Genomic DNA, 27333 nt, shown 5'->3' with positions numbered 1-27333 from the left:
CTTCTTTATCCTTCTTGATTAACTTAGGTTTGAAGTTGATTTTATTCGATATGAGTATGGCCACTCTTGCTTGCTTCCGAGGGCCATGTGAGTGGTATGATTTTTCCCAACCTTTTACCTTCAGCCTGTGTATGTCTTTTCCTATCATATGGGTCTCCTGAAGGCAGTATATTGTTGGATTTGTTTTTTTGATCCATGTTACTAGCCTATGTCTCTTGATTGGTGAGTTTAGGCCATTAACATTTAAGGTTACAATTGAGATATGATTTGTACTTCCTGTCATGCTTCTTTATTTATTTATTTTAGTTTGGCTAGTTTTACTTTTTGGTTATTTTCCCCTCCCTTTACTGAGATACCTCCTGCTGTTAGTTTTGGGCACTATTTTTCAATTCCTCTTCTTGTAGTATTTTGCTCAAAATGCTTTGCAGTGCTGGTGTTCTTGCTGTGAATTCTTTTAGCTTTTGTTTATCGCGAAAGATTTTAATTTCATTGTCAAATCTGAAGCTCAGTTTTGCTGGATACAGTATTGATGGTTGGAATCCATTAGTTTTCAGCGTTTGAAATACATTGTTCCAGGATCTTCTCGCTTTCAAAGTCTGTGATGAGAAATCTGTCGTTAACCTAATTGGTTTACCCCTGAATGTAATCTGCCTCTTTTCTCTTGTAGCTTTTAATATTCTTTCCTTGTTCTGTACGTTGGCTATCTTAATAATTATATGTCTTGGAGTTGGTCTATTATGATTTTGAATGTTTGGGGTCCTGTAGGCTTCCAGGATTTGGCAATCCATTCCATCTTTCATCTCTGGGAAGTTTTCTAGAATTATTTCATTTAATATGCTGTCCATTCCTTTGGTTTGAAACTCTGTGCCTTCTTCTATCCCTATGACTCTCAAATTTGGTTTTTTTATGACATCCCATATCTCCTGAATAGATTGCTGGTGGGATTTAAGCATCTTTTCTGTGTTGAATATAATCTTTTCAAGTTGATAAACCTTGTCTTCATTATCTGATGTTCTGACTTCTACTTGATCAAGTCTATTTGTAATATTCTCGTTTGAGTTTTTAATTTGGTTTATAGTTTCCTGCAATTCTAGGATTACTGTTTGATTTTTTTTAAGATCTCTATCTCCTGGTAGAGCTCATTCTTTGCCATTTGAATTTGTTTGTTTAATTCGTTTTCAAAATATACTTTTATTGCTTGGACTTGCTGTCTCATGTCTTCTCTAATATTCCTTTCCATTCGCGTTAGGTATGCGTTGAGTTCTTTCCCTATTCCTGCTTCTGATGTTTCTATGTCCTCCTGTAGAATTAAGTTGTCTTGCATTGTTTGTACTCCTTTTTCCCCTTGTTTTCTCATGTTGTCCACGTTACTTTCCAGCTCTATTTGATTGTCGTGTTTCTGTTCTCTTCTATAGATTTGTTTTGGTTCTGTATTACTCTGATGTCTCTCCTTTGTGTTGTTAAACTATGCCTGCTAACGTGGATTCCGCTGGGAAGGAATTCCGACGTCTGAGCTCCAGTGATGACACTACTCTGCTATGACGGGCCCCAGGCTCCTTGCCGGGGTGTCCTAATGGGTGGGTGTGACTGGACTGTCTCTGTTTGGTTTCAGCTCCTGGTCACGGCAGGTGGGCAGTCTCCAGCCGCCCAGTATCACAGGCCGCGGGCAGGTGATCGGTCGCCAGCGGGCCTGCAGTTTCCAGCTGCCCAGTCGCGAGGGCCTTTCCTTTAGTCCCCTGGTTTCTCCTGCTAGTCTTGGTTTCTCCTGCTATATCGATTTCCCCTGAGTGATGGTTCTCGGCAGTTCAAACTGTATTCTGAGCCTGCCGTTTGTTGGGTGTGGAGGGTGGCTATTGGGAAAACCGGCACTCTATTGTTTTGTTTTCCTTGTGGGGGATAGAACTGTACCGCTTCCTTCCCCCTCTGAAATCCCTTACTCAGCCCCGGGGGTCAGTACGGGCTTGGCTGGCGGGATTCCTCTGAGTCGCAGCCACTTATCTCCCTGCTTGCTACTTAATCCCTTCTCTGTGGCGCCACGCCTTCTGTAGCCGCGGGGCAGGCCGCGGGAATCAGTCAGCCTGGATGTCCCGGGTCACACAGTTGGCTTTTTTCGAAACTATAGAATTTAAAACTGTGCGGAGCCGCTCCCGGAGCTCCCGCGTCGCAGTCAGCTGCGCGGCAGCCACCGCATCTCCCAGCCCCATCTATCTCTTAAAATTACTGGTGACTGAACCCAGGGATGCTTTACCACTGAGTTACATTCACAGCCTTTTTTATTTTACTTTGATACAGAGCCTCATAAATTTCCCAGGGCTGGTCTTAAACTTGGTATCCTCCTGCCTCATCTTATACAGTAGCAGGGATAGCAGTCCTGCACACATATTAAGGTTGGTAATATTAATTTTAATTGCTATTTTAGATTTTTTAGTAAAGATACTGACTTATTCACCATATTCACAATATTAGAACATTCTGAAATTTCCTATATGATTATTATTAACACTGAGTTTTCTACCTTTTTCTCCTTACTCATTATTGTTTCTTCTTCTTTTATTATTATGTTTTTTTTTCATTTGAAGAATTTCCTTTAGCATTTCTTGTAGGACAGCTATATTAAAGATATTCTCAGCTTATGTTTAGCTAGGAAGGTCTTTATCTATTCTTAATTTTTAGAGGATCGTTTTGCTGGGTACAGTGTTCTTATTTGGCAGGTTTATTTTTCCTTAAGCATTATTAAAATCTCATGCCACTCTTTTGGCCCACAAGGCTTCTTTTCACATGTTTTCTCTCAGGTGGATTGAGGGACTTTGATAGTTTGTGTCATTACTTTTGTAGCCTTGAAAATATTCTTTTTAGAGCTAGATTATAAGCTATCTTGGGGTAGACTCCTTAGTGTTAAATCTGATTATTGACCTTTAACCTTCTTGACTCTGGATATTTATATCATCTAGTCTTGGGAAATTCTCTGTTATCATTTTTAATAAGATTTTTACACTTTTGCATTCTCAAATTACTCTTTAAACACTACAACCCAGATATTTTCTTTTAATACTCTCCCAATATGTTCCATTCTTTTTTCCTCTTTGACAGTGAATGTTTGAATATCGCATCTTCAAGTTCAGTGATTCTTTCTTCTGTTTGATCTATCTTGCTATTAATGCTTTCTATCATGTTTTTCATTTATCTGAGTACATTTTTTCAGCTCCAGTATTTCTATTTGACTTTTCTAATAGATTTAATTTCTCTGTTATATTTTTCTTTTAAAACATTAAAATATTTTTACATGTTTTCCTCAAGTTCATTGAGTTCCCTTAAACTAGTTGTCTTAAACTCTCTGTGAGATCTCCCATATATTTCTATCTGGTCAATTTCTGTCAGCCATTTTAATGATTAGATGAGGTCATGGTTTCTTGAAAGTTCTTGAGGCTTTTTGGTGTACAATGATATTCAGGTTTTGAAGGATTAGATATTTGTTCTAGTCTTCCTAATCTGGCTTTGGTTGTGCCTGCCTCTCTGGAAATTTTAAGTTGGCTGCTTAGTTTCCCTGAGTCTGTATTTACTTCCACTATTTCAGTAGTGCAGGTTCCCAGGTCCAGGTTTTACTGGAATTATCTCTTGGTTTGTTTTCACCATCTCATTACTAGAGGGTAATCCAAGCCTAGATTTATTCTTGTTTTATTTTTTTATTTGTTCTATTCAGATACACATGACAGTAGAAAGTACTTTGACATATTATACATTCATGAAGTATAACTTATTTTAAGTAGAGTCTCGTTCTTGTGGTTGTACATGATGTGGAGTTACACTGGTCATGTATTCTATATGAACCTAGGAAAGTTATGTCTGATTCATTCTACTGTCTCTCCTGTTCTCATCTCCCCTCCCTTACTTTCATTCCTCTTTATTTTTTCCACTGAAGTAAAGGTTTATTCTTAATCCATAGTTGATATGTTTTTAAGGTGAGCCTGGGGAAATTCTAGGAAGTGTAGTTCATCCCCATTTGTCTCTTGCTGGCATTGGAGTAGGACTAAAGACGTAGATCACAGTCAGCTATCTAGTCAGGCACTGTGGAATTCTGGAGAGAATCACCATGGATGGACCAGCCTCATGCTGCTAACTTTGTCACAACTTGATCCCAAAGACCACTAAGGCCAGTGTAGCACTGGAGAAGTGTCAAGGCCTTATAGTACTATGGGTTTCCTAATGCTGAAATGAACTCATAGCCACAAGATTGCTTCAATCAGCTGCAGGTGATGATAACTAGAATAGAAGTCTGATGGATTGGGATCATATGTCTTCACTTGGCACAGGTGCTATTCTAGTGGCTCCATCCTCAGGCAGGCCTTGGTATCAGATTTGTTGGGTTCTGACCATTGTTATGTTTCATCAGCCCAACATTAAGTTTCAGTGCAAAATCTTGTGTTTTCTACACTGTACTACCCCCAGAAAATGGGGTCTTAACACCATGAAATGATGCTCAATATTGGAGTAGTATAAGTGAATTCATTCCTTTTGCCATATGAGCTGATGCTGGGCTGGATACAACTTGAATCTTACAACCACAATGACCTGCACTGTCTCAGAAGTGCACCAAAGATCACAATACAGCTACTGGTGATATAGGCCAAAACTAGGTCCATTCCACTAGGACACAGATCTCTGCCTAGTGCAGGCATAGTTCTAGCTCAATCTGCAAGCACTAATCCTGTAATAGCTGTGCTGCCAAAATTGGGGACAGGTGATAGTCAGTCGCTTTGCCACCAAGGCTTATCCTAAGATGAATTGTACTTTAGTCTTACTGCAGTAGGGCTCTTCAGCATTGGGGAAGGTGTGTGTGCATGCTTCAGATCCATTAAAAATCTTGCAATGACTGATGTAGGACAAAACTCAAGTCTGTCCCATCAATGAGCAGGTCTCTACCTGATCCTGGGGCCAGTCTAGACGTCCATCAACAATGTCCTGTGTATAGGACCTTTAATTTCTACCCAATGCTGAGTCTCACTCTGGAGGGTTTGGTACTGGGTTTAAAGACTAAGGCCTTGGCTTAATTCCCTCTCCCTCCCTCAAATGGGAGCTCTCCTCTCTACACTGTGCTACTTAAACTTTGGTGAGGGGCAATATGGGAACTCCTGCCTTATTTCTTTCTTCAATACGTGCATTTTCTCTGTTTTATTATACTAAAAAACAGGCACTATGATTTTTCAGCTGACTTATTTAGCTCTTAAGAAGACAGTTTAGTATAAAAATTGCAATACAACTTGATGTGTCTCTTTGGAGACAATTGCCAGAGTATCTTAGTTGCTATCTTGCTCTGTCCACCCAACTTCCCTTCAAAAATAATTATTCCTCTAAAATGAATGAAACAAATTCCTAGTTATTAAAGTCTTGGTAGGGAACTTGGGATTGAACTCAGGGCCACTCAATCACTGAGCCACATCCCCAGCCCTATTAGTATTTTAATTGAAGACAGGGTCTCACTGAGTTGCTTAGTGTCTCACCATTGCTGAGGCTGACTTTGAATTTGTGATCCTTATGTCTCAACCTCCTGAGCTTCTGGGATTACAGAACAATTTTTAAGTAAATACTTTAAAACTTAACATTTTTTTCTCATTTTAAAATTAATGATTTGTATTAAACTAGTACCCTCAAACTTATTTTTTTAAGGAAACACTTGGCCTTCAATTAAATGAATGTGTCAGGTAGTAAAATATCACTTCAAAATGCAAAGCCAGATTATTGATTTAATTTCCATTTCCCCAACCTTTCAAAATTCTCTGATTATAATTTGTCCATAACACTCATATTCTCTAATTTTATATTTCAAATGCATTCCACTCTCAGTTACCTTATCAGTTTACATTTACAGTTTCCCTATTACTGAAAATAATTCTTTTATTCATTTTAAGACTTGAGCAGGCAATTTTGGTGAGGTTCACATGTTTTGAGTAGATAATGATTGCAATCAAAGAGACATTGTGCAATAGAGAATCTTTCATGTCTTCACACTACCATCTAGTGGTTAAAATATTTGCAGAAAATTTCATTTTGTTTACGAATCAAAGCCCATGAACAGAAAAATTGTTCTGTGTTTTATTCTACATATTGGTGCTTGATGAATTGTCATGATGTGCTTTAATAGTTAGTGCCAAGTCCACCATCAGAATGTTTCTTTTGAATTTTTGTCTCTGATGTAGTGGAAAATACTCTGTAAACATTTATTTATTTTATCCTTGATTCTTCTTCTGGTAAGAAACAGAACAAGAGTTGAAATTAGAGAAGCTTATTTTTCCTCCCAATACTGGTGATTGAACCCATTGCTTGGCACATGCCAAGGTTTGTCCCTAACTCAGAAGAGCTGACTTCTAATCACAACTTCATTTCTGACTACTCTTCTAATTTTATATGTCATTGTTTATTCAATATCCTCAAAATAGAAACATTATACAAGGTCTGTATTTCAGGGTTGCATTATTATAAAGATTAAATAATGACAATGGTAATATAAATTTTAAAGAATTTTACATCTATAAGTTATTATTTTTATTATTTTTGTGACTGACTGAACTCTAGAAAATTTTCTTAATTGAAGTCTGGATTATGTTCTTATTCTTTCACAAATTCATTCCTGCTGAAGCTTCCACAGACCTCTGTATTTTTAAGTTAGGTTACTTTCTTTTTTCTTAATATTATGTAACTTGACAGCAGAGATTCTTTCATTCTGGGCAATTTTGAGTCTTCTTTGCAAGTTGATTCTCCTCTACTGGAGCTCTAAATGTTAGAATTCTCCAGAATTAGGTACTGATTATTCTATTATCACTACACACTTTTTTGTTAGGTGACATATTCATTCTAATAACTTCAAACACAAAATAAATTCTAATAACTTCCAAATGTCTGTTTCTGGACCATACATCTATGCTGAGGTCCAGATATGTATCTTATACTACTATTAAACAACTTGATTTTGATGTCTCCATCTATATATATTCTCTCTGTGTCTCTCAGCAAATGGCACTGACGTCCACTGAGTAACTAGTCAGAAATGTAGTTGCATCTTTGATTCATTCATTTCTAATTTCTCCTATCGTGTCCTGAGGTTTCTAATATTTAAATATATTTTCAATGTTTTTTTATTTTTAAAAATGTCCAAGCATACAAGATTATGTTAATAATTTTGATTTATGAGAGGCTAGAATTATCTCATAAATTCTTACCACAATTCAAATTGTGGCAAGAACACTTAAAATTGTCTATCCTCTTAACACACGTTTAAGTACTTAATAGAGTATTGTTAATTGTAGGCAAAATTTTGCACATCAAATCTCTAGAATTCACTTATTTTGAAATGTATTTATCAATCCAGTCTCTGATAGCTACCATTCTGCTCTCTCTTTCCATGAGTTTGAATATTGTAGAGTAGTCTTGATTGTTCTGTGACTACGCTAATTTCACTTAGAGTATTGCCCTCCCAGTTTTTCTGTATCATCAAAAATGGAAGAATTTCTTTCTATTTTAAGGCCAGAAAAAGTTACTATATATGTATACACAGTACCACAATTTCTTTATCTATTCATCCATTGATAGATATTTGTGTTTTTTCTGTTAGTTATTGTGAATGATGTTGCTATGAAGGTGGAAATGTAGATATCACATTGAGATCCTGATTTCATTTCTTTTTGCATCCATAACCAGAAGGGAGAATTCTGGGTTATATGGTAGTGTTAGTGTTTAATTTTATGAGTCATTTACAATGATAATTCCCATAGAAGTTGCATCATTTCAATTACCACCAATAGTGTATCTACAAGGGTTCCAATTTCTCCATGTGAATTTCCAATTTCACATTGTCTTTTACTATTTTGATAATACACATCATAACAGTATGAAGTAATATATATACTTCATATATATATATATCCCTGATAATTAGCTATGTTGAGTATATTTTCATATATCAGTTGGCCATTTTTATGTCTTTGGAGAAATGTCTGTTCAAGTTTTGTCCTTTTTTCAGTTGGGTTGCTTTTTTGATTTTACTGATTTTGATACTTCTATCGCTTTCGATAGCTTAATTACTCAATGATTTCTGGTACTATATTAAATGGGAATAACACAAGAGGCATCCTTGCCTATTTCCTAATTGTGGAGAAAAAGTTTTCAGTTTTTCATCAATGACTATGATACTAAGTATGAACTTGTCATATATGGCCTTTATTGTGGTGAGGTATATTCTTTCTTTGTCTAATTTATCAAAATTGTATTTAATATGAAAGAGTGATAGATTTCATGCTTGATTTGCTTTCATATTATGTTAAGATTATTTTAATTTTAACTTGAAAAATGTCTTTTCAAAAAATTTTTTAAGTTTGTTCTGATAGTGATGAACTCCCTCAGCATTATTTTTTCTGAAAAAGTCTTTATCTCCTTATTTTTTTAAAAAAATTAGTTGTAGTTAGAAATAATGCCTTTCTTTTTAATTATTTATTTATATGTGATGCTGAGAATCAAACCCAGGGCCTTGCACACACTAGGCGAGTGTTCTATGGCTGAGCCACAATCACAGCCATATCTATCTATGTATCTATGTATCTATGTATCTATCTATCTATCTATTTATCTATCATCTACCTATTTTATTTATATGTGACAGTGGAATGCATTATAATTCTTATTACACATATAGAGCATAATTTTTCATATCTCTGGCTGTATACAAAGAATGTTGACACCAATTCATGTCTCCATATATGTACTTTGGATAATAATGTCAATCACCTTCCACCATCATTTCTAACTCCATGGCCCCTCCCTTACCCTCCCACCCCTCAGCCCTATCTAAAGTTCATTTGTTCCTTCCATGCTTCCTCTCCCTACCCCACTATGAATCAGCCTCCTTATATCAGAGAAAACATTCAGCATTTGATTTGTTGGGATTGGCTAACTTCACTTAGCATTATCTTCTATAATTCCATCCACTTACCTACAAGTGCCATAATTTCATTCCTTTTATTGCTGGATAATATTCCATTGTGTATATGTGCTACACTTATTTTTATCCATTCATCTATTGAAGGGCATCTAGGTTGGTTTCACTGTTTAGCTATTGTGAATTGTGCTGCTATAAACATTGATGTGGCTGTGTCCCTGTAGTATGCTGTTTTTAGTCCTTTGGGTATAGACCAAGAGAGGGATAGCTGGGTCAAATGGTGGTTCAATTCCCAATTTTCCAAGAAATCTCCATGCTGCTTTCCATATTGACTGCACCAATTTGCAGTTCCACCAGCAGTGTCTGAATATACCCTTTTCCCCACATCCTCGCCAACACTTACTGTTGTTTATCTTCGTAATAGCTGCCATTCTGACTAAAGTGAGATGAAATCTTAGAGTATTTTGATTTGCATTTCTCTAATTTCTAGAGATGATGAACATTTTTCATATATTTGTTGACTGTATATTACATCTTCTGAGAAATGTCTGTTCATTTTTTGATTAGATTATTTGTTTTTTTTTTTGGTGTTTAGCTTTTTGAGCTCTTTATATACCCTAGAGATTAGTGCTCTATCTGATGTGTGAGGGATAAAGATTTTCTCCCAAGATGTAGGCTCTCTATTCATCTCACAGATTCTTTTGCTGAGAAGAAACTTTTTAGGTTGAGTCCATCCCATTTATTGATTCTTGATTTTAATTCTTTTGGTATAGGAGTCTTATTTGGGGCCTAATCCCACATGATGGAGATTAGGGCCTACTTTTTCTTATTAGATGCAGGGTCTCTGGTTTTATTCCTAAGTCTTTGATCCATTTTTAGTTGAGTTTTTTTTGCATGGTAAGAGATAGGTATTTAATTTCATTTTGTTGCAAATGGATTTCCAGTTTTCCCAGCACCATTTGTTGAAGAGGCTATCTTTGCTCCAATGCATGTTTTTTGAACCTTTGTCTAATATGAGATAATTGTAATTTTGTGGGTTAGTCTTTGTGTCCTCTATTCTATACCATTGGCCTACCCATCTGTTTTGGTGCCAATACCATGCTGTTTTTGTTACTATTGCTCTGTAGTATAGTTTAAGGTCTGATATAGTGATGCCACCAGGTTCACTCTTCTTGCTAAGAAATGTTTTAGCTATTCTGGGTCTCTTATTTTTCCAGATGAATTTTGTAACTGCTTTTTCTATTTCTATGAGGAATGTCATTGGGATTTTGATTGGAATTACATTAAATCTGTATAGTGCTTTTGGTCATATAGTCATTTTGATAATATTAATTCGGCCTATCTAACAGCAAGGTAGATCTTTCCATCTTCTAAGGTCTTTTTTGATTTCTTTCTTTATGTTCTGTAATTTTTATTTTATAAATCTTTCACCTCTTTCATTAATTCTGAAATATTTTTTTGAGGCTATTGTAAATGGGGTAGTTTTTCTCCTTTCTCTTTCTGAGGATTTGTCACTTATATACAGAAATGCCTTTAATTTATGGGTATTGATTTTATATTCTGCTACTTTGCTAAATTCATTTACTAGTTCTTGAAGTTTTCTGGTGGAACTTTTAGGGTCTTCTAGGTATAGAATCATATCTTCAGCAAATAGTGTCAATTTGAGTTTTTCTTTTCCTATGTGTATTCCTTTAATTTTTTTCCTATGTGTATCCCTTTAATTTCTTTTGTCTGTCTAATTTCTCTGGCCAGTGTTTCCTTAATTTTTGAAAGACAGTTTTTCCAGGTAAAAGTGTTATTGGTGGGAAGCTTATTTTTTTTCTTTTAACCCTTTGTGTCAATCATCTACCTCCTCCTGGCATGTGAAAACTCTGCTGATGAATCCACTGATAATCTTATGGGGGCTCCCTTATATACAATGAGTAACTTCCTGTTTTCAAATTTCTCTCACTTTGACTTTTAAAATTTGACTGTAATTTGTGAGTGTAGATCTCTGTGGGTTCATCCCTCTTGAGATTGTTTTTGTTTAATGCATCTGGATGTCCATTTCCCTCCCTAAATTTGAGATGTTGTCTGCCATTATTTCTTTAAATAAGATACCCAACATTCATATTCTTTTTCTGTTTCTGTCTCTCATATCATTCTGGTAATTTCATAATGTCCACTTGATCATGCCTCATGAATTCCATTACTTTCCTTTACTCTTTTTCATTTTTTGTTAGTCTAGGTAAATTCAAATGACCTGTCTTTTAGTTTACTAATCCATTGTTCTACGTGATCAAGTCCGATGTTGGTGTGGAGCTTTGCCAGTTTTGGGAGGAGTTGACACAAATTGTTCTTCTTACCAATTTCCATGTGATTATTCTCAGTTTTGTGCTCGTTTAGAATATTGTAAATTCTTAACTGGATTCTGAACTTCTCATAAGAATATTTCAGTTTGTATATCATTGTTAAATTGATTTTTCTGTTGGGGAATGAGGATATGCCTTTCCTATTTGCCATCTCACTGCCATCACTCTTTTTTTTTTTGTTAAAGAAATTAGGAAACTGTACAAACACTTTTTTTTTAAGAGAGAGAGAGAGAGAGAGAGAGAGAGAGAGAGAGAGAGAATATTTTAATATTTATTTTTTAGTTTTCGGCGGACACAACATCTTTGTTTGTATGTGGTGCTGAGGATCGAACCTGGGCTGCATGCATGCCAGGCCAGAACGCTACCGCTTGAGCCACATCCCCAGCCCCCATCACACTTATTATACTTTGAATAGCTGTGAAACTATCATTCAACATTAAAAATGGAATATAATAATATCTTAAGTGATTTTCCCCTATTCTATCTCTTGCCTCTTCATATCACACATGAACAATATCCTGAATGTATCATTTAACATTTTCTTGTCTTTTAAGTACCAATTTTGTAACATCATATTACACATAGACAAATATACATAAATAATATAATGTGTAGTTTTTCAACTTTATAGAAGCGTGTGTGTGTGTGTGTGTGTGTGTGTGTGTGTGTGTGTTACATGTTGTCTTTTGGATTTTTTGGTTTAACATTATATTACTGATATTTATTTATATTGTTCTGAATTGTTGTAGTTCATTTATTTTCTCTTCTCTATAATTTTGCATTTTGTGATTATATAACACTTTATTTATTCTCATTTCAATTGGTATTTGTGATTTCTTTCCTTCTTTTTTTTTCCTTTTACAAATGGTGCATCCATAAATATCCCTATATGACTCTTTGTTTTTCTTTTTTTTTGGTACCAGGGATTTGACTCAGAGGCACTCAACCGCTGATCTACATCCCTAGTCCTATTTTGTATTTTATTCAGAAACAGGGTCTCACTGAGTTGCTTAGTGCCTTGCTGTTGCTTAGGCTGGCTTTGAACTTGCGATTGATTCTCCTGCCTCAGCCTCCTGAAACAATGGGATTATAGGCATGTGCCCCCAGCGCCAGGTGATGTGTCTCCTTGTTTAATCCATATTCACATGCTGTTTTTCATTCCCATTGTCACCATTCTAGAGTTACTTATCTCCTTCCTGAACTGCCTTAAAATGTTCATTATTTCTTTTATAATTCAATCCATGGATCAAAACACAATTTTCATTATTTACCTTCCAAAAGTATTTTTATTCTTTCTTTTGGAATTTTTAATAAAAATGTAAATCTCTTAGTAGCTAAGTTGGAACCAGGATGACTCATTTCTACCTCTGAAACCTCATGTTTTTGAGCAACTCTGCACCTTATCCACTGTAATTTATAGCCTTTAATTTCTTCAAACATGAGGAACTTTTTCCCTGTCTTGAGTCTATCAGAGATGTGATTTCTCCACCTAGAATACTCTCTCCTAATTCCATGAATGTATGGTTTCCTCTTATTCTTTAAGCCTTAGGCAATAATTTGCCTCCTCAGAGAAACCTTCTCAGACCATTATATCTAAGTGGATTCCCAACTCCCTTTTCTCTGTATCATTTACCCCAGGTTTTTTCTTCCTAGTTTCTGTCTGTCTGTCTATCTATCTATCCATCCATCCATCCATCCATCTTCTTATATTTACTTGATTTTTTCTCCTCTTTGTGATGTCTGTCTTCTCTACTAAACTGTAAATTCCATGAATGCAAACCATATTTATGCTTTTCTCAATACTACATACTCAGCATCTAATACATTGCCTAAACAAAATGAAATGTGCATGAACATCTGTGAAAAAAGTAAATGCTTAAATAGTTAATATAGTTTATATTTTGCAGGGGTAAGTAAGATATCAATTCATATCATTTTATATATATATATATATATATATATATATATATATATATATATATAATCTTGATCTCTAAATACTCCATTTAGTCAGATTTGCTAGTTACTACAGATATTCTCATGTATTGAATGTATATTTGTATATATATATATATATATACATTATATGTATAAATATATGATATAGCTTCTCAGCTGCAGTTTACAGTTTCAAATGGAAAAAATCAAATGCATTAAGTTGGGTGTATAAGGAGATCTCAAAATCTTGTTGGTTTATCATTTTAATATTCATCAGCTCATAAGCATCAATTTTGATCTATTCCTGGTAGACTGAATGGTGTAAATTGTTAGGTCAGTGAAGATGGAGAGTAGTGTAGTGTAGATGGGTTTAAAAATGCAAATGTGAAGTCAGCCTTTTAAAAGACCAGGTCATTAGTCAGATCTACTTACATTGAGGAGCTTTTGTCTGTAATAAGCATGATTAAAAGGGATTTTTTTTTAAAATTCCATTGTACTATAAGTTTTCAAATGTCAGAATGAATTAGTGGAATACCAGAACTCAAAGATTATGTAAAAAGCAAGAATTACATTAAATTACTTATGGAAGCCACATGAATAAGATGATCCCCTGACTTTGGGTAATTCAGAAGCAAATTGCAAAATAAAATTCATAGTTCCAAGTCAGAAAAGAAGCTCTTTGGGTGACATTTTTTAAAAAACAGGGCACAGTAAGGTATTTCTGTCATTTAAAGGAGGTGAAGAGCTGATAAAAGGCTAGGACTCCTTAAATATCCAAGATTCAACCTTAACATTAATGGAAATTACTGAATTTTTCTTTCAACGTTTCTAAGATGAAAGTGGCAACTTTATGAAGATGCATTTCAAAAATGTGTTGGAAATGACTAAGTAGTATAGAAGCTCATTTGAAAGCAATAGGTTTTGTTTTCTATTACCAACGATTTCCCCATGTTCCACCTCAGGGTTTTGACACTGGGTTTTATACCTGTTCTTTAAGATTCTTGTTCCCCCATTAGTCTCCGGAGAAAATATCAATTCTTTCTTAACTACACTTTGATTTTAGAAAACAAAACAAAACTTGTTGTTTTGGACAATATCCAGCATTCCATTTTCTTTCTTTATTCTGTTATTCTTATTTTTGCTTTATCCTTGACATGGAAGGTGAAGAAGCAAACATCACTCACCCTTGCTGTTAGTTCATTTAATGGCATTGTTATGAATGTGTTCAAAATCTTCAAAATTGGTATTTTATCTAATATATTTCTATGTTAAGGCACTAATATGTTCCTAAAATCAGATATTAAGTGAATGTAGACTATGGATCCAGTTAAGGATTTGAGAATCAATGTTAATGTTCACATTGGAACTCTCAAAATGATATACTAGGGAGTGAAATGTCCTTAATAATAAATTATGGATAAATAGAATTCATTAGCCAATCCTTACCCTTGCTTTTAACTCTTGCCAAAGGGAAGAGTTAAGGACTGTCAAACTAGTCTGGTAGAAGTAGAAGTACATTTGTTAGATATAAGCTGTTAGTGTAACTTTTTTCCATTTCCTTAGATCTTATTAGGATAAGTGCAATTCAAATAAATATTTACTTTGTTGTCTAAAAGCCAGATTAGAAGATTCATAATGAATCTTTATTATAAGTGGTGGCCAATTGGTTCTCTTCATAGTATATTTTTCTGTTTTAACTAGAACACACAATTGCAAGGCATAATGTAAAGTGCTTTTACTGCTATTTTAGTTTGTCATTTATGTTGCTTAATATTTTTGATGTATTGAAAAAATATTTGTTGTTTAACATTAATTTTCTGGGTAGCATGCAAAATGCTTGGGCTACAGTAGTAGACAGAGCAAACACTGAGCTGAACTTCTCCAAGCTTATCATCTAATCAGTATAATTATTTAAAAATATTAAGTATAAGACTTCTGGTACTTTGGACTTTACTTCATCATTACTAATGGCAGAGGTGGAAATATGTTAATTTACTATGAATATTTTTATTAACACATTGCAATTGTATGTTACTTATAGTGTATAATGTGATGACTTATTCTGTTTTGTTAGCAAATTATATTTATACATAATAGTGGCGTTAATTTTACATATCCTTCCATGCAAATAACAGAATTTGCTCCATTTCATTTCCTAGTATTTTCCTTCTTTCCTCTCCTCCATCTCCTGACCCTCTTCCTCTCCTCTACTGATCTCACTTTTATTTATTTGTTTTAAATGGTGAATTATAATTATATATAACAGTAGAATTCATTTGATATATTCCTTCATACACATAAAAATTGGATGTTTTGATTAATGTATACTTTGGGTAATAATTGAATTAGGGTGGTTAGCATATCCATCACTTTAGAAGTTAATCATTATGTTGATACACTCAAAATCATTTCTTTTAGCTGTTTTGAGATAAATAACACATTATTGCTAAGTATATTCACTCTACTCTGCCATAGAAAACCAGAGTTTATTCCTTCTATCTGTAGTATTAAATTTGTTGATTTTCTTTCTCCATCCCTCCTCCCTGATATGTTCCCTTGTCTCTGGTAACCACTATTCTATTTTCAATTTCTATGTGATAATTTTTTTTTAGATTCCAAATGAGTGAGATCATGTGGTATTAGTCTTTCTGTGTTTTGCTATTTTACTTAATATAACTGTCTTCATATCTATTCACGTTATAAATTACAGGATTACATATTTTAATGGTTGAATAATATTCCATTGTATGTAATACCTTTCTTTATTCTTTCATCTGTTGATGGAAATTTAATTTAATGAATACCCTTGCTATCATGAATAGGGCTAAAAATGTCATTTTTCATGGAAATAGGAAAAAAAAACAATCTTAATATTCCTATTGAATCACAAAGATGCCAAATAACTAAAGCAATCTTGAACAAAAAGAACAAAGCTGGAGGCATCACAAAATATACCAGAAGGTTATAATAACTTAAATATTATGGAATAAATATAAAAATAGACACACACAGATCAATGGAACACAATATGCTTATTTTTATAAGTGATCAACAATGGGATAATCACATTCAAAAACATAATAGAGTGTCTCTCAGCATCAATATCTAACAATTCAATTTTGGTTATAAAACCCTTTTATTAAGTGACCTATATTTACATTTTATTAAGTGACCTATATTTCCCATTGACCTCTGTGAAAAAAGAAGCACTGATTTTCTCTCAGGTATTATTTTAGGCCCAATCATTACTCTTTTTTAAAATTTTTTTCATTGTAGGTGGACACAATACCTTTGTTTTATTTGTTTTTCATTTTTATGTGGTGCTGAGGATGGAACCCAGGGCCTCGCATGTGCTATGCAAGCACTCTATCGCTAAGCCACTACCCCAGAACCCCCCCCAATCATTACTCTTAATATTCTAAATTCCCTTCATTTTGGCCAGAAATAGAAGATAGACTTGCATATCCATCCACACACATGAATGCATAAACACACACACAAATACATCAAGAATATATTCAAGCAGTAATTTTATGTCAAAGTGTTGCACTGGAAAGTTTTCCTGTCTTCAGTTTTTGTGTCTTTTTTTGGAACAAGACACACACAGTTTTAAGTAACATGAAATGGAACGTTAATTAGTAAAGAGAAAATATGAAAGTGCACCATCAGACGGAGAAACCAGGTTTCCCCAAAGAAGATTAACCTCTGGTCTCTTTGTGAGCTAAGCTGTAGTGAGTGATAAGGAAGTTTTCCACAATCTTTACCTCCCAGATCCACTTATTCTATTTTATTTAGTTACTAATATATGCTGATCATCTAGGGGTGACTTTTGGTCACTAATCAGCTTGATTTTCCATAGAGGGCCTTGTATCCTATTTTCCAAGGGGCTCAGAATCTTGTGACAGTTTATCATGGGCCACCATATGATTAGTATTGTTGGTGTAAGGTTTTGTTCAAGATGTTTTAACAGACCATTTTAAGCAGACATTTCCCTGGTCCCTGGTTCTTAGCCTCTGACTTTATCAGTATTTGTAATAGATAAAAGAAATGGTTTATAGAACTGAGATCAGGCAATAGTCATGAAATAGCTGTTTTGTCAGATTTTGTGATGACACTGAGGTAGGACTGTTGATTAACTGCTTTATCCACTAGCTTTTTAATATTTTGATGTACCTTTACCAGACTGAATGCTGTAAAAACAGCATTCTTCTTGAAAATATAGACAAGTGTGATCCTGACTTACAGTTAATAGACTAGGGAATCTTTCATTTTGGAGAATGACTGTGACTAGATAGTGCAACTGTTCCTGTAGCTACTAATTAATTAATTGAAAGGATTTAAATCTTTTCCAACTTTTTATAGGTGTTTTGCTATTCCCACCCACCAGAGGCTGTGGCATTCTTTGTTTCATCAACTCAGTTTCTGACCATTCTATTCCCATCTTTCCTTGGTATGGAGGGCTAGGTGAGGAAGAATAGTAGAGGGTGAGAGCTTTGGGACATACCATGACAGTGGCAGGTGTAGGTTTTGGTTTTTCTGGAGGAGGAGTCATAGGCGGCTCATCTCCCAATCTTGGAGGGAACATGTTTAGGTCTGCCATAAAATCTGGGTCAAGCCAGCATTATTGGTATAGCTTTTTATCTTCCTTCAGTTTGGAAAATATCTCTACTTCCCCTTTTTCTCTTCCTGTTCACAGAAAAGGTCTAACTGCAAGAAGGTGTATATGTTAAGGTTCACATTAAGGGGCCATTATTAATTACTCCCAAGCTTGATGTTGATGTCAAGCACTCTTATAAAAAAAAATGAACCCCTTTTTCTTGAGTATCTCAGGGTCAAATTTACTTCAGTCGTTGAAGATATAGCTCAGAAGAGAATGAGAGGAACTAACATGAAATTTTTTATTTGTCAAAAGAGTGGGGCTGGGGAGGTGGCTCAAGTGGTAGCGCACTTGCCTGGCATGTGTGTGGCCCAGGTTCGATCCTCAGCACCACATACAAAGATGTTGTGTCCACCAAAAACTAAAAAAAAATATTAAAATTCTCTCTCTCTCTCTCTCTCTCTCTCTCTCTCTCTCTCTCTCTCTCTCAAAAAAGAGAGAGTGATCACAGAATCTTCAGGTGAGTGGGCATCTCTGAATTAAGCTCAGTGTCTCTTGGGTTGGAGACCAACCTGGGCATCCCCATCAATGTCTCCCAAGTGAGGTTCAGACTAATGGTCACTCTTACTATTGCCTCAATTCCATGTTCTAAAATAATATAACTAGGCCATGAGGCACCCATCCTCTGTCTCTATCTCATAATTCTATCAGTCCATCCTGGAGGCCCTGCTGACCTAGCTGGTGAAGAGAGGGAGTTGGGGCTATTTTTTTTCCTCATAGCATGCTAGTCATGTATCCCATGACAACAAATAATAACTCTTAAGTGAGATAGAAATGGAATAAATTGATAACTAGCATTAGGGATTGTCATCCCCAAACAAATGGTGTCTGAGTAGCCAGCAATTTGAAAAGTAGGAAGCCTTAGTCTATTTCCACTACCAGGGCTTAAAAACATGAGATAACTGAGATAACAGAAATTCATACAAAGCTCCTGCAGGGAAGGAGTTAATTTTTTTCCTTAGTGAGCCAGGAGTCATCTGTGGTGGAATTGCCATGTCACATAGCAAGAAATTAGCCCCAAGAAGAACAAACACTAAACTTCCTTTGGCCTCTCCTGCTGCCATTTGAAATAAACTACAAATAACTATATTCTGTAAGCTAATGCTGTGGGAGGTCAATGTGATGAGAGAGAGAGGGAGAGAGAGAGAGGGAGAGGGAGAGGGAGGGAGGGAAGGAGGGAGGGAAGGAGAGAGAGATCTGTTTTAATATTGACAAAATTTATGACTTAGACTCTATGACTTTCTGTAATCTTTTAATTCCTTATTTGAATTTCTCCATTTTGGGGCGGCCCAGTCATTTTACTTTATGACCAAGTCTTATTTCACTATACAAAATCCTCTCTTATACAAACATATCTTCTTTCTTTTTTTTAACATTCCATACCAAAAATGTGCTCATACTTATTACCATTCATGCATATGTTTTACACTTCTCTTTTATTTTTACTGGTTGATTCTTTACTTTCATACTCTTTAGAATATGCACTCAGAAATCCTATACTTGATTCATGTACTATGTTCTGGTCTCCTTTGCCTTTATTTGTATCCCACATATGCTCACTTCAATCCAACATACATGCTCCAAATAGTTATGGTGTTGTACCAGATCTCTCACTCTTCTAGGGCACTACAAGGACAATAGAACCTCCATAAAATATTGGGCAATTGATAAGCATTCTCTTGGTTCACTGGGGGTACTTTGAGCCTCCTTAATAAACATGCATATGAAGCACTGGTTAGTCTGACAATGAGCACAGGGACCTAGCATGTGGCAAAAGCAATATATCAGGAAAATGAAAATCTCCCAAACTATCAAATATGCACAGAATGGAGTGAGTGACTTAGGTCTTGTAAGAGGTGAGCTATAGTAACCTTTTACTCAGAAGGAGCAGATCCGTCATGACACCAAATATATATTCTGGTGGAAAGCCCTCCTCCATTCTTGTGGCCTTGTTGAGAAAATTTTGAATGAGACATAACACAGTTCTATCACCAAACAGAGCCTTAATTAGCAAAGAGAAAGTAATAAAGTACAACTTTAGACTGGAGAGTCCAGATCATTGCAGAGATTGAGTCCAGCTCTCTTTGTGAGCTCAGGTGTATTATAGTATCAAGGAAATTCTTTTTTTGTCTCCACCTCCTAGACCAACGTACTGTATTTATTGACGGTTATTTATACATGACAATTTAGCTAGGGGTGACTCTTGATCACCATAATTGGATTCTTTTTTCTTCGTGAGCCTTATATCCTGTTTTCCCAAGGAATCACACAATCTTGTTTATTAAAAAAATATTTTCTTATTTTTAGGTGGGCACAGTACCTTTATTTATTTGTTTGTTTGCTTGTTTGTTTATATAGTGCTGAGGATGAAACCCAGTGCCTCACTATTATGGTTTGGATATGAGGTGTCCCCAAAAATCTCATGTGTAAGACAATGCAAGAAGGTTCAGAGGAGAAATGATTGACTTGTAAGAGTCTTAACCTGATCATTGATTTAATCCCCTTAGAGGAACTGAGTGGTAACTGAAGTAGTATGGTGTGGTTGGAAGAGGTGGGAATTGGAGTGTGGCTTTAGTGTACATATTTGTATCTGACAAGTGGAGACCTCTCTCTGTACTTCCTGCTCACCATGATGTGAGCTGCTTCCTTCTGCCACACTCTTCCTCCAAGATATTCTGCCTTACCTTGAGCCTTGAGGAAAGCCTTCTATGGACTAAGACCTCTGAAACTGTGAACCCTCAAATAAAAGTTTCTTCTTCCACAGTTGTGCTGGTTGGGTCCTTTAGTCACAACAGTGAAAAAGTGGATTAAAACACTCACACATGCTAGGCAAGCACTCTACCACTGAGCTACAACTCCAGCACCAGACACAGGAACTTGTGACAGCTAAACTTAAGTCAGCATTGTTGGTATAAGATTTTGTGGGATCTTGGTTTTTGCAGTTAGGCCCTTTGAGCTAATATTCCCTTTTCCTCTAGTTCTTATCCCCTGAATTAGTCTCTTTCTCCTTTTGTAAGAGGAATAATTTTTATAGTGGAAATCAGGTAAGGGTCATGAAGTAGCTATTTTGTCAGACCTTTTGGACCTTACAGCATAAGCAGAGCTGATGTTTAACTGATTAGTTTTGCGCTAAGTATTTTCTTAAATCCAAGATCCACTGAATATATCTAACTGCTAGCTAACAAAAAGAATGTAACCTTTTGTTTGTCATTTTATAGGGGATGACCATTCGTCCTCTTGTTGACTTATTAGATGTGACAAGAAGAAGAGAAACCTCTCCAACTGTGAGTGAACAAATTCTTATTAGGGTAAGCTGTCAAAATATCATCTAGGTGATCTTGTTGGATGGAAACTAACCCTTATATGAAGATCTTTTTTATTCTTGGATTGTCCTCCTAACAAAATGAGACATATTTTTTTTTTTACTTTCAAATTGGTATTTATTATTTTTTATTTATCTGTAATTTGGAAAGTCAAGAAACAGTTTTGATGGACTAAGAACACGGAGAATGTGAACTTCAACCTTTGCTCTGTTACTACACAGCTTCCTATATTATGTTGGGAGATTTTTAAGATCATTGTGACTTTGGCTTCCTACTCAGTAAATTTAAATTGTGTTTCATGATCTCCAGGGACACATCCTGGTTGAATAATTATGAAAGATAAATATTTTTACTTAAATTTTTAGTATCAGTGTTCTTGGTTACTTTATCATACTAATTTTTAATATATGCTTAATTAATCCAGTAGCTTAGTTTACTTTGTATTTGGTTTTGTAGAGCAATTGCATTTAACCTCAATTGTTTAATTCATATATAATTGGAAAGTTTTGGGGGACATTTTTGTGTTTGGTGGAATTTCTTATATTATTGAGGTCTGAGGAAGTTAAAGATTTTAACAGTTAACTTTTAAAGTATATTCTTTGAAACAGGGCTTCTTAAATGCCCAGAGTTGAAAATAAAATGCCTCATATCTACATGAGAAGTAACAAGATGGTCAGAGATACTTAATGGCATAAAATTTGTATTAGTTGCTTTTGCCTACTTTACCCTTAAGAAATTATAGATATACATAATACTTGGGTTCATTTTGACATAATCATATAAGCATGGACTCTTTTAAATATATATATTTAGTTGTAGATGGACACAATGCCTTTACTTTGTTTGTTTATTTTTATGTGGTGCTGAGGATTGAACCCAGTGCTTTACACATGCTAGGCAAGTGTTCTACTTCTGAGCCACAACCACAGCCCCAAGCATGGACTCTTAATTTGCTCTAATTCAGTCCCTAGTACTTCTCCTTTCCTTCCCCTTCTTCCTCTCCTTGTTCCCATTTTTACTTTAATTTTTACATTTCTCTTATATAAGTATAAATATTGATTATCATATATAAACTAATATAAAATGAAAATAAAAATACTGAAATATAAAAGATATTAAGAATGATTTCAAGATACTCTTTAATTTATTAACATTGACAAAAAAAAATCTAAGACTACCTTGCTTGAACATCAATTTGGCAGAGTCCATATTTATTTTTTGTCCTGGGGATTGAACCCAGAGGGGTTTAACCACTGATTGACATCCCCAGCCCTTTTTTAAAAAAATATTTTATTGAGAGACAGGGTCTCACTGAGTTGCTTAGGGCCTTAAAAAGTTGGTGAAGCTGACTTTGAACTTGTGATCCTCCTGCCTCAGGCTCCCCAGCTGCTAGGATTATAGGCCTGCATCACTGAGCCTGGACAGTATGCATAATTTTTTGAGACACATTTTTAGCAGATGATGACATTCTATTTATCAAATATATGTTTTGTTAATGTGTCTAAGACTCTACAAGCATGATTAATTAAACTCTTTACATTTTTATCTTCAATTTTAATACTTGCTCAAGTTATAAAAAGAAACCTTCTGGTCTTTTTATTGTAACTGAGTGGCATTTTAGATTAATTTAGGGATAATTTATACTGATATTGTCTTATTCCTGGCCATATGAGTTAATCACTTTAATGATGACATAATATACACTACATAGATAGGAAATAACTCATTTAAACAATTTATATGACTAAATCAAACCTTAATTTATTTTGTTTTTCCAACATTAAAAATATTAAGTCTATAGAATTTCAAACGTAGTTCAATGCAGTGTTCATTGATATCTTTGCCACCTTTGCTTTACCATTTTGTTTATATATGTATGTTATTATTGTCATTTAGTGAGTCATTTAAAACTAAGCTGCAGATATCCTGACAATTCACCTCTAAAAACATCAAGTATTAATATTTTCTAAGAAAAATGACTTTCTAGTATATAATCATGATCAACTTATACAATTTAGGCAGGTCAAAATTGATACAATACTGATATCTAATTTCTACTTTAAAAATTTTGTCAACTGTTCCAATAATGCTTTTTATATTATTTTTCTCCTGATGCAGGATCATGAGTTGTATCTAGTTGTCATTTTTAAAAATATTTTTAATGTTGTTTCTCAGCATTTCATTGTCTTTGATGACATTGCCACTTTTAAGATATGTATTTGTAGACTATCACTCAGATTTATTGTTTCCTCATACATAAATTCAGATTATGCAATTTTGAGGTGTATATCAAATTAAACTTCTAATTTTAATATTCAAAACATTTTGTAAGCTGCTCTCTTTTGCCCAACCCTTGGCCTATATCTATCCAGCTTTCTATTTTTATGATTCTTCTCTAAAGTTCCTTATTTTCTCATGCTTTTCACAGTGCATAGTATGATTTCTTTTTTTCCATACATACCCCCATTTAATCAGGATCAATCTCATAATGCACATTTTCATATAAACCTCCTCTAACTCCACTTTTTTTCTACTTCTTTCCTAAGTTTGTCTTTTTATGTTGCATTTATACAAAAATGCATTCCAAATTTCACCTTTATCTCTATCTAAGTGGTGCCTCCCTCTCCAGTTGGTTCTAAGTCCTTCAAAGGTAGGGGTCATGCCTTTTGCTTCTTTTGTTTACTTCATAATACCAAGCCCAGATCCTTGATATATGAATGAATCTGTCATGTAGTATTAATTGATATGAACTTCTTTTGAATTCAAATACTGCATTTATAATGAATATAATAGAGATACTGCAAACATTGTCACCTATAAGCATTGATGCTTCTTTTTATATTTACTCTGAAAAGAGTTTATAATATATCAGAATACACTCTACTATCCCCAGGACCACATATAAAAAAATTCTACTGTCATGTATATCTAAACAGAACAAATCTTTTAAAAAGAAAAGGACTGATAAGTGATGTAGATTCTTTTGATGGATTCTTTTATTTTGTAGTGATTGATCAAGTTTTTTATATATGCTTTGTATTTAGATACATGTTTCATTCTGTTTCAGTTCTTTGATCATTTGCTGGCGGGCATAGAAGATATATCAGGACACTGGGGACAATATTACTGGAAAGACAGGTGAGAATTTGCCAAAAGTTACATCTGTATTTGTGTTGAAAAAAGAAACAAAATGAGTCAACTTCTCATTATGTCTGGTTCTTTTGGGTATTTTTGATATTTATTCATCTATATGTTATAAAAAATGGCAACTTAAAATAAAGGTTAGAACTTTTTTTTTAACCAAGAAATGTATACAACTGACACAAAATCCACACTGCAAAGCTAAACCTTATGTCAAAAAATTCACAGGCCATCTCTTTCTCTTGGGAATATTAAGTTTAGTTTCAAAGAAACTGCTAAATTTCCTTACACATCTTATAGTATTCTCTCTGCCATTTACTATGCTGCAGACATATTGTTATTCTATTTCTTCTGTCCAGTAAACTCAGAATACTTCTACCTTAAAGTCAGTGCATACTATTTCCTCTGCCTGGAATGCACTTTTATATGATATTTGCATGTCCAATATTTTCTTGCCATTCAAGTCTTAATTTAAATTTTATCTCATCAGAGACATCTTCCCTCAGCATTCAATTTTTCTCTATTGTATCAGTGTATTGTAATTGTATGAAAAATATGTAAATCTCTGGTATTCTAAATGTTTATTAAATATTTTCTAAAGGTTTTAATGATATAATTAATATAAAATGCATAATTTTGCATGCTTTTATTTCACTAAAATACCAGTTGCGTGAAAGTGGAGACTTTTGTCTATCTTGTTAAATTCTGTAACTGCAGCACTTAGAAGAGATCCTTTTACTCAGTAGGCAGCCAGTAAATATTTTTAAATAAATAAATGAGTGACAGTGAGCTATAAAGGGGCATTATATGCTTATACTGAATCTATTCCTAGAGTTTAACACAAATATTTGAATGATATTTAATTATGATCTATTTCTAAGTGCTGCTTTAGCAGTGAATATTAAAATCCCCTGATTTGATGTTAAATCCTGACTGGAACTTTGTAAAATATCAGATTTCATTTTAGCAACAAACACATGACACAAGTCCTGATGCCTGATGATTTGTAGATATCCTTTTATGTTACTGTCCAAAATAGTTATAAAGTAAAGCTAAGGTAAGAGAACCAAGATAAATTACTATACTGATCTCCCCCAGTACTAAAACAATTTATAGTTAACTCTATTAAAAATAATATATTTCTTTGCTATAATTATAAATGCAAAGGATATAACAAAATAGATCTTTTCCACTTATTGAATTTTAATGCTAATTTTTGATCACAGGGAAAGGATGTAAAAAATGAATTTAGGAGAATTTACACTAATTGTTTTTCCTTTACTGACAAGTCAAATAGTAACCCCCACCCCCTTTTTTTTTTATAGTGTTGGAGATCAAAAACAGGGCCTCGTGCATTTTGGGCAAGTGCTGTACCCCTGAGATACATCTACAGCCCCCAATATTTTTTTTACTTATATGAGTTGTATTTTATATTTAATTCACAATTATTTTTTTCTCCTTTTTCAATAGCATAATAACCAAACATTCTAAGATAGTTGTTCAAAGAGAGAAATGATCTTTCCAGAATCACAAGTATATCTTCCTTCTGAGGTTTCTCTGCCTCTCTCTTATCTATGGTGCTGGGAGAAAAACAATGAAACTGTTGGATGTACCTCTCTCCTCCCAGAGACTTTTGTTCACATTTTTATCATTATTATTTTAGATTTTTCAGCTATCAAACTTCTATATTTCACAAAAGTAATTTTTCCCTAGGGACAGCTAATGCATGTCTTAAAGCATTTCTTGGAAGGGAAGAAAAAGAAGAAAACAATATTCACTTTAAAAGTCGTAACTTTGAATGTTGCTTAATTATCTCCTTTGTGTTTTTCACTTCCTCCCTTTCTTAGGCAGAAATGATTTTCATTATTAGACTCAATACATACTGTGAGGTGAAAGTAAAATAAACAAAAAATTTTCTATGAGAAGAGGAAAATTGTTGTTTTCTACAAGGCATAAATACATGAACATATACAACATAGAGGGTTAAAATAGGAGCTAATAAAACCACTTGCAAAAGGAAAATCTGAAAATATGTATGTATAATTTACATATTCATATGAAATAGTCCAGTTTGTATCATGTTAATACTTTTACTGCTTCTTGCCCATTAATGACGTGAGCTACTAGCTATTGTCAGTTCAGAAGAACAGATTCTCATCCTGACACCCAGGATGTGAAAAATACACACACACACACACACACACACACACACACACACACACACACACACACATATATATATCTTTATGTCTTAGAAAAATTTGAAAAACATACAGAAGATAAGTAAACAAAGAAATTGACTCTTATTCTTCACTTTGAAGCTCAATTGCTACTTCTTTACAAGACTGAGAAGTATTTTCACTTTCTTGTTTTTTTATGAGGGCTAGCCATGCCTTTGTGTTGCAGGACTTACCTGCCATATTCATACATCAGAATGTGGATTATGCAAAACTCTGAAGTCTTATATGATACCAGAAAAGTGAAGTTCAGTCTAGTTTTTGTCTGCAGTGGTTTCTATCATATTTATGGCTTTTTTCTCTGATGCCATATTGGAGCATTTGTTGGACACTGTTTATGAGAGGAAGCCAAAAAGTGCCCTTTCGGAGGTCATCTATACAAAATTCCAGCCTAGCCGCAGGGATCAGTCCTGTAGTATCCAAGAGTCAATTGCATCAATGGCCTGCTACCTTTTAAAGAGCTGTGCTGGTCTCTGTTGTGCATGGGATTCATCCTTCATCAGCTTAGCCCAGCTGGATAAATCCCTCCTTAGGCTGCTCTCTTTCCCAGCATCAGCCTCAAATCCCCATTTTCTTTACTCTGGGGAAACTACTCCATCCATACTTATGCTTGACTTCCCCTCAACAAAGGCTACATGGGTGAACTTGAATTTGATGCAAAATGGAAGAGAAAGAGTCCTTGATCAATTAGTCTAAAGACACAACATTCATGAGAATCTCTAAAAATCTCTTTATAATATATATGTATTATTCACTCCAT

General features: G+C 34.4%; 1 protein-coding gene across 3 annotated transcripts in view; it reads left to right on the top strand.

The window, feature by feature from the left end:
* LOC101956960 (sodium/hydrogen exchanger 2) overlaps window positions 1–27333 on the top strand; it is a 138544-nt gene that overhangs the window by 33955 nt on the left and 77256 nt on the right. For 2 of the 3 annotated variants that reach the window (XM_078034594.1, XM_078034593.1), the window contains exons 6-7: window positions 21091–21180; window positions 24263–24333. In XM_078034594.1, coding sequence (XP_077890720.1) covers window positions 21091–21180; window positions 24263–24333 — 161 coding nt within the window. The remainder of the gene's footprint in view (window positions 1–21090; window positions 21181–24262; window positions 24334–27333) is intronic. The other variant, XM_078034595.1, reaches the window with a different exon arrangement.

The sequence above is a fragment of the Ictidomys tridecemlineatus genome, chromosome X (assembly GCF_052094955.1).
Source record: "Ictidomys tridecemlineatus isolate mIctTri1 chromosome X, mIctTri1.hap1, whole genome shotgun sequence".
NCBI classification, from domain to species: domain Eukaryota; kingdom Metazoa; phylum Chordata; class Mammalia; order Rodentia; family Sciuridae; genus Ictidomys; species Ictidomys tridecemlineatus.
The sequence above is the reverse complement of the archived record's forward strand: the minus strand, read 5'-3'. Positions and strand labels throughout refer to the sequence as shown.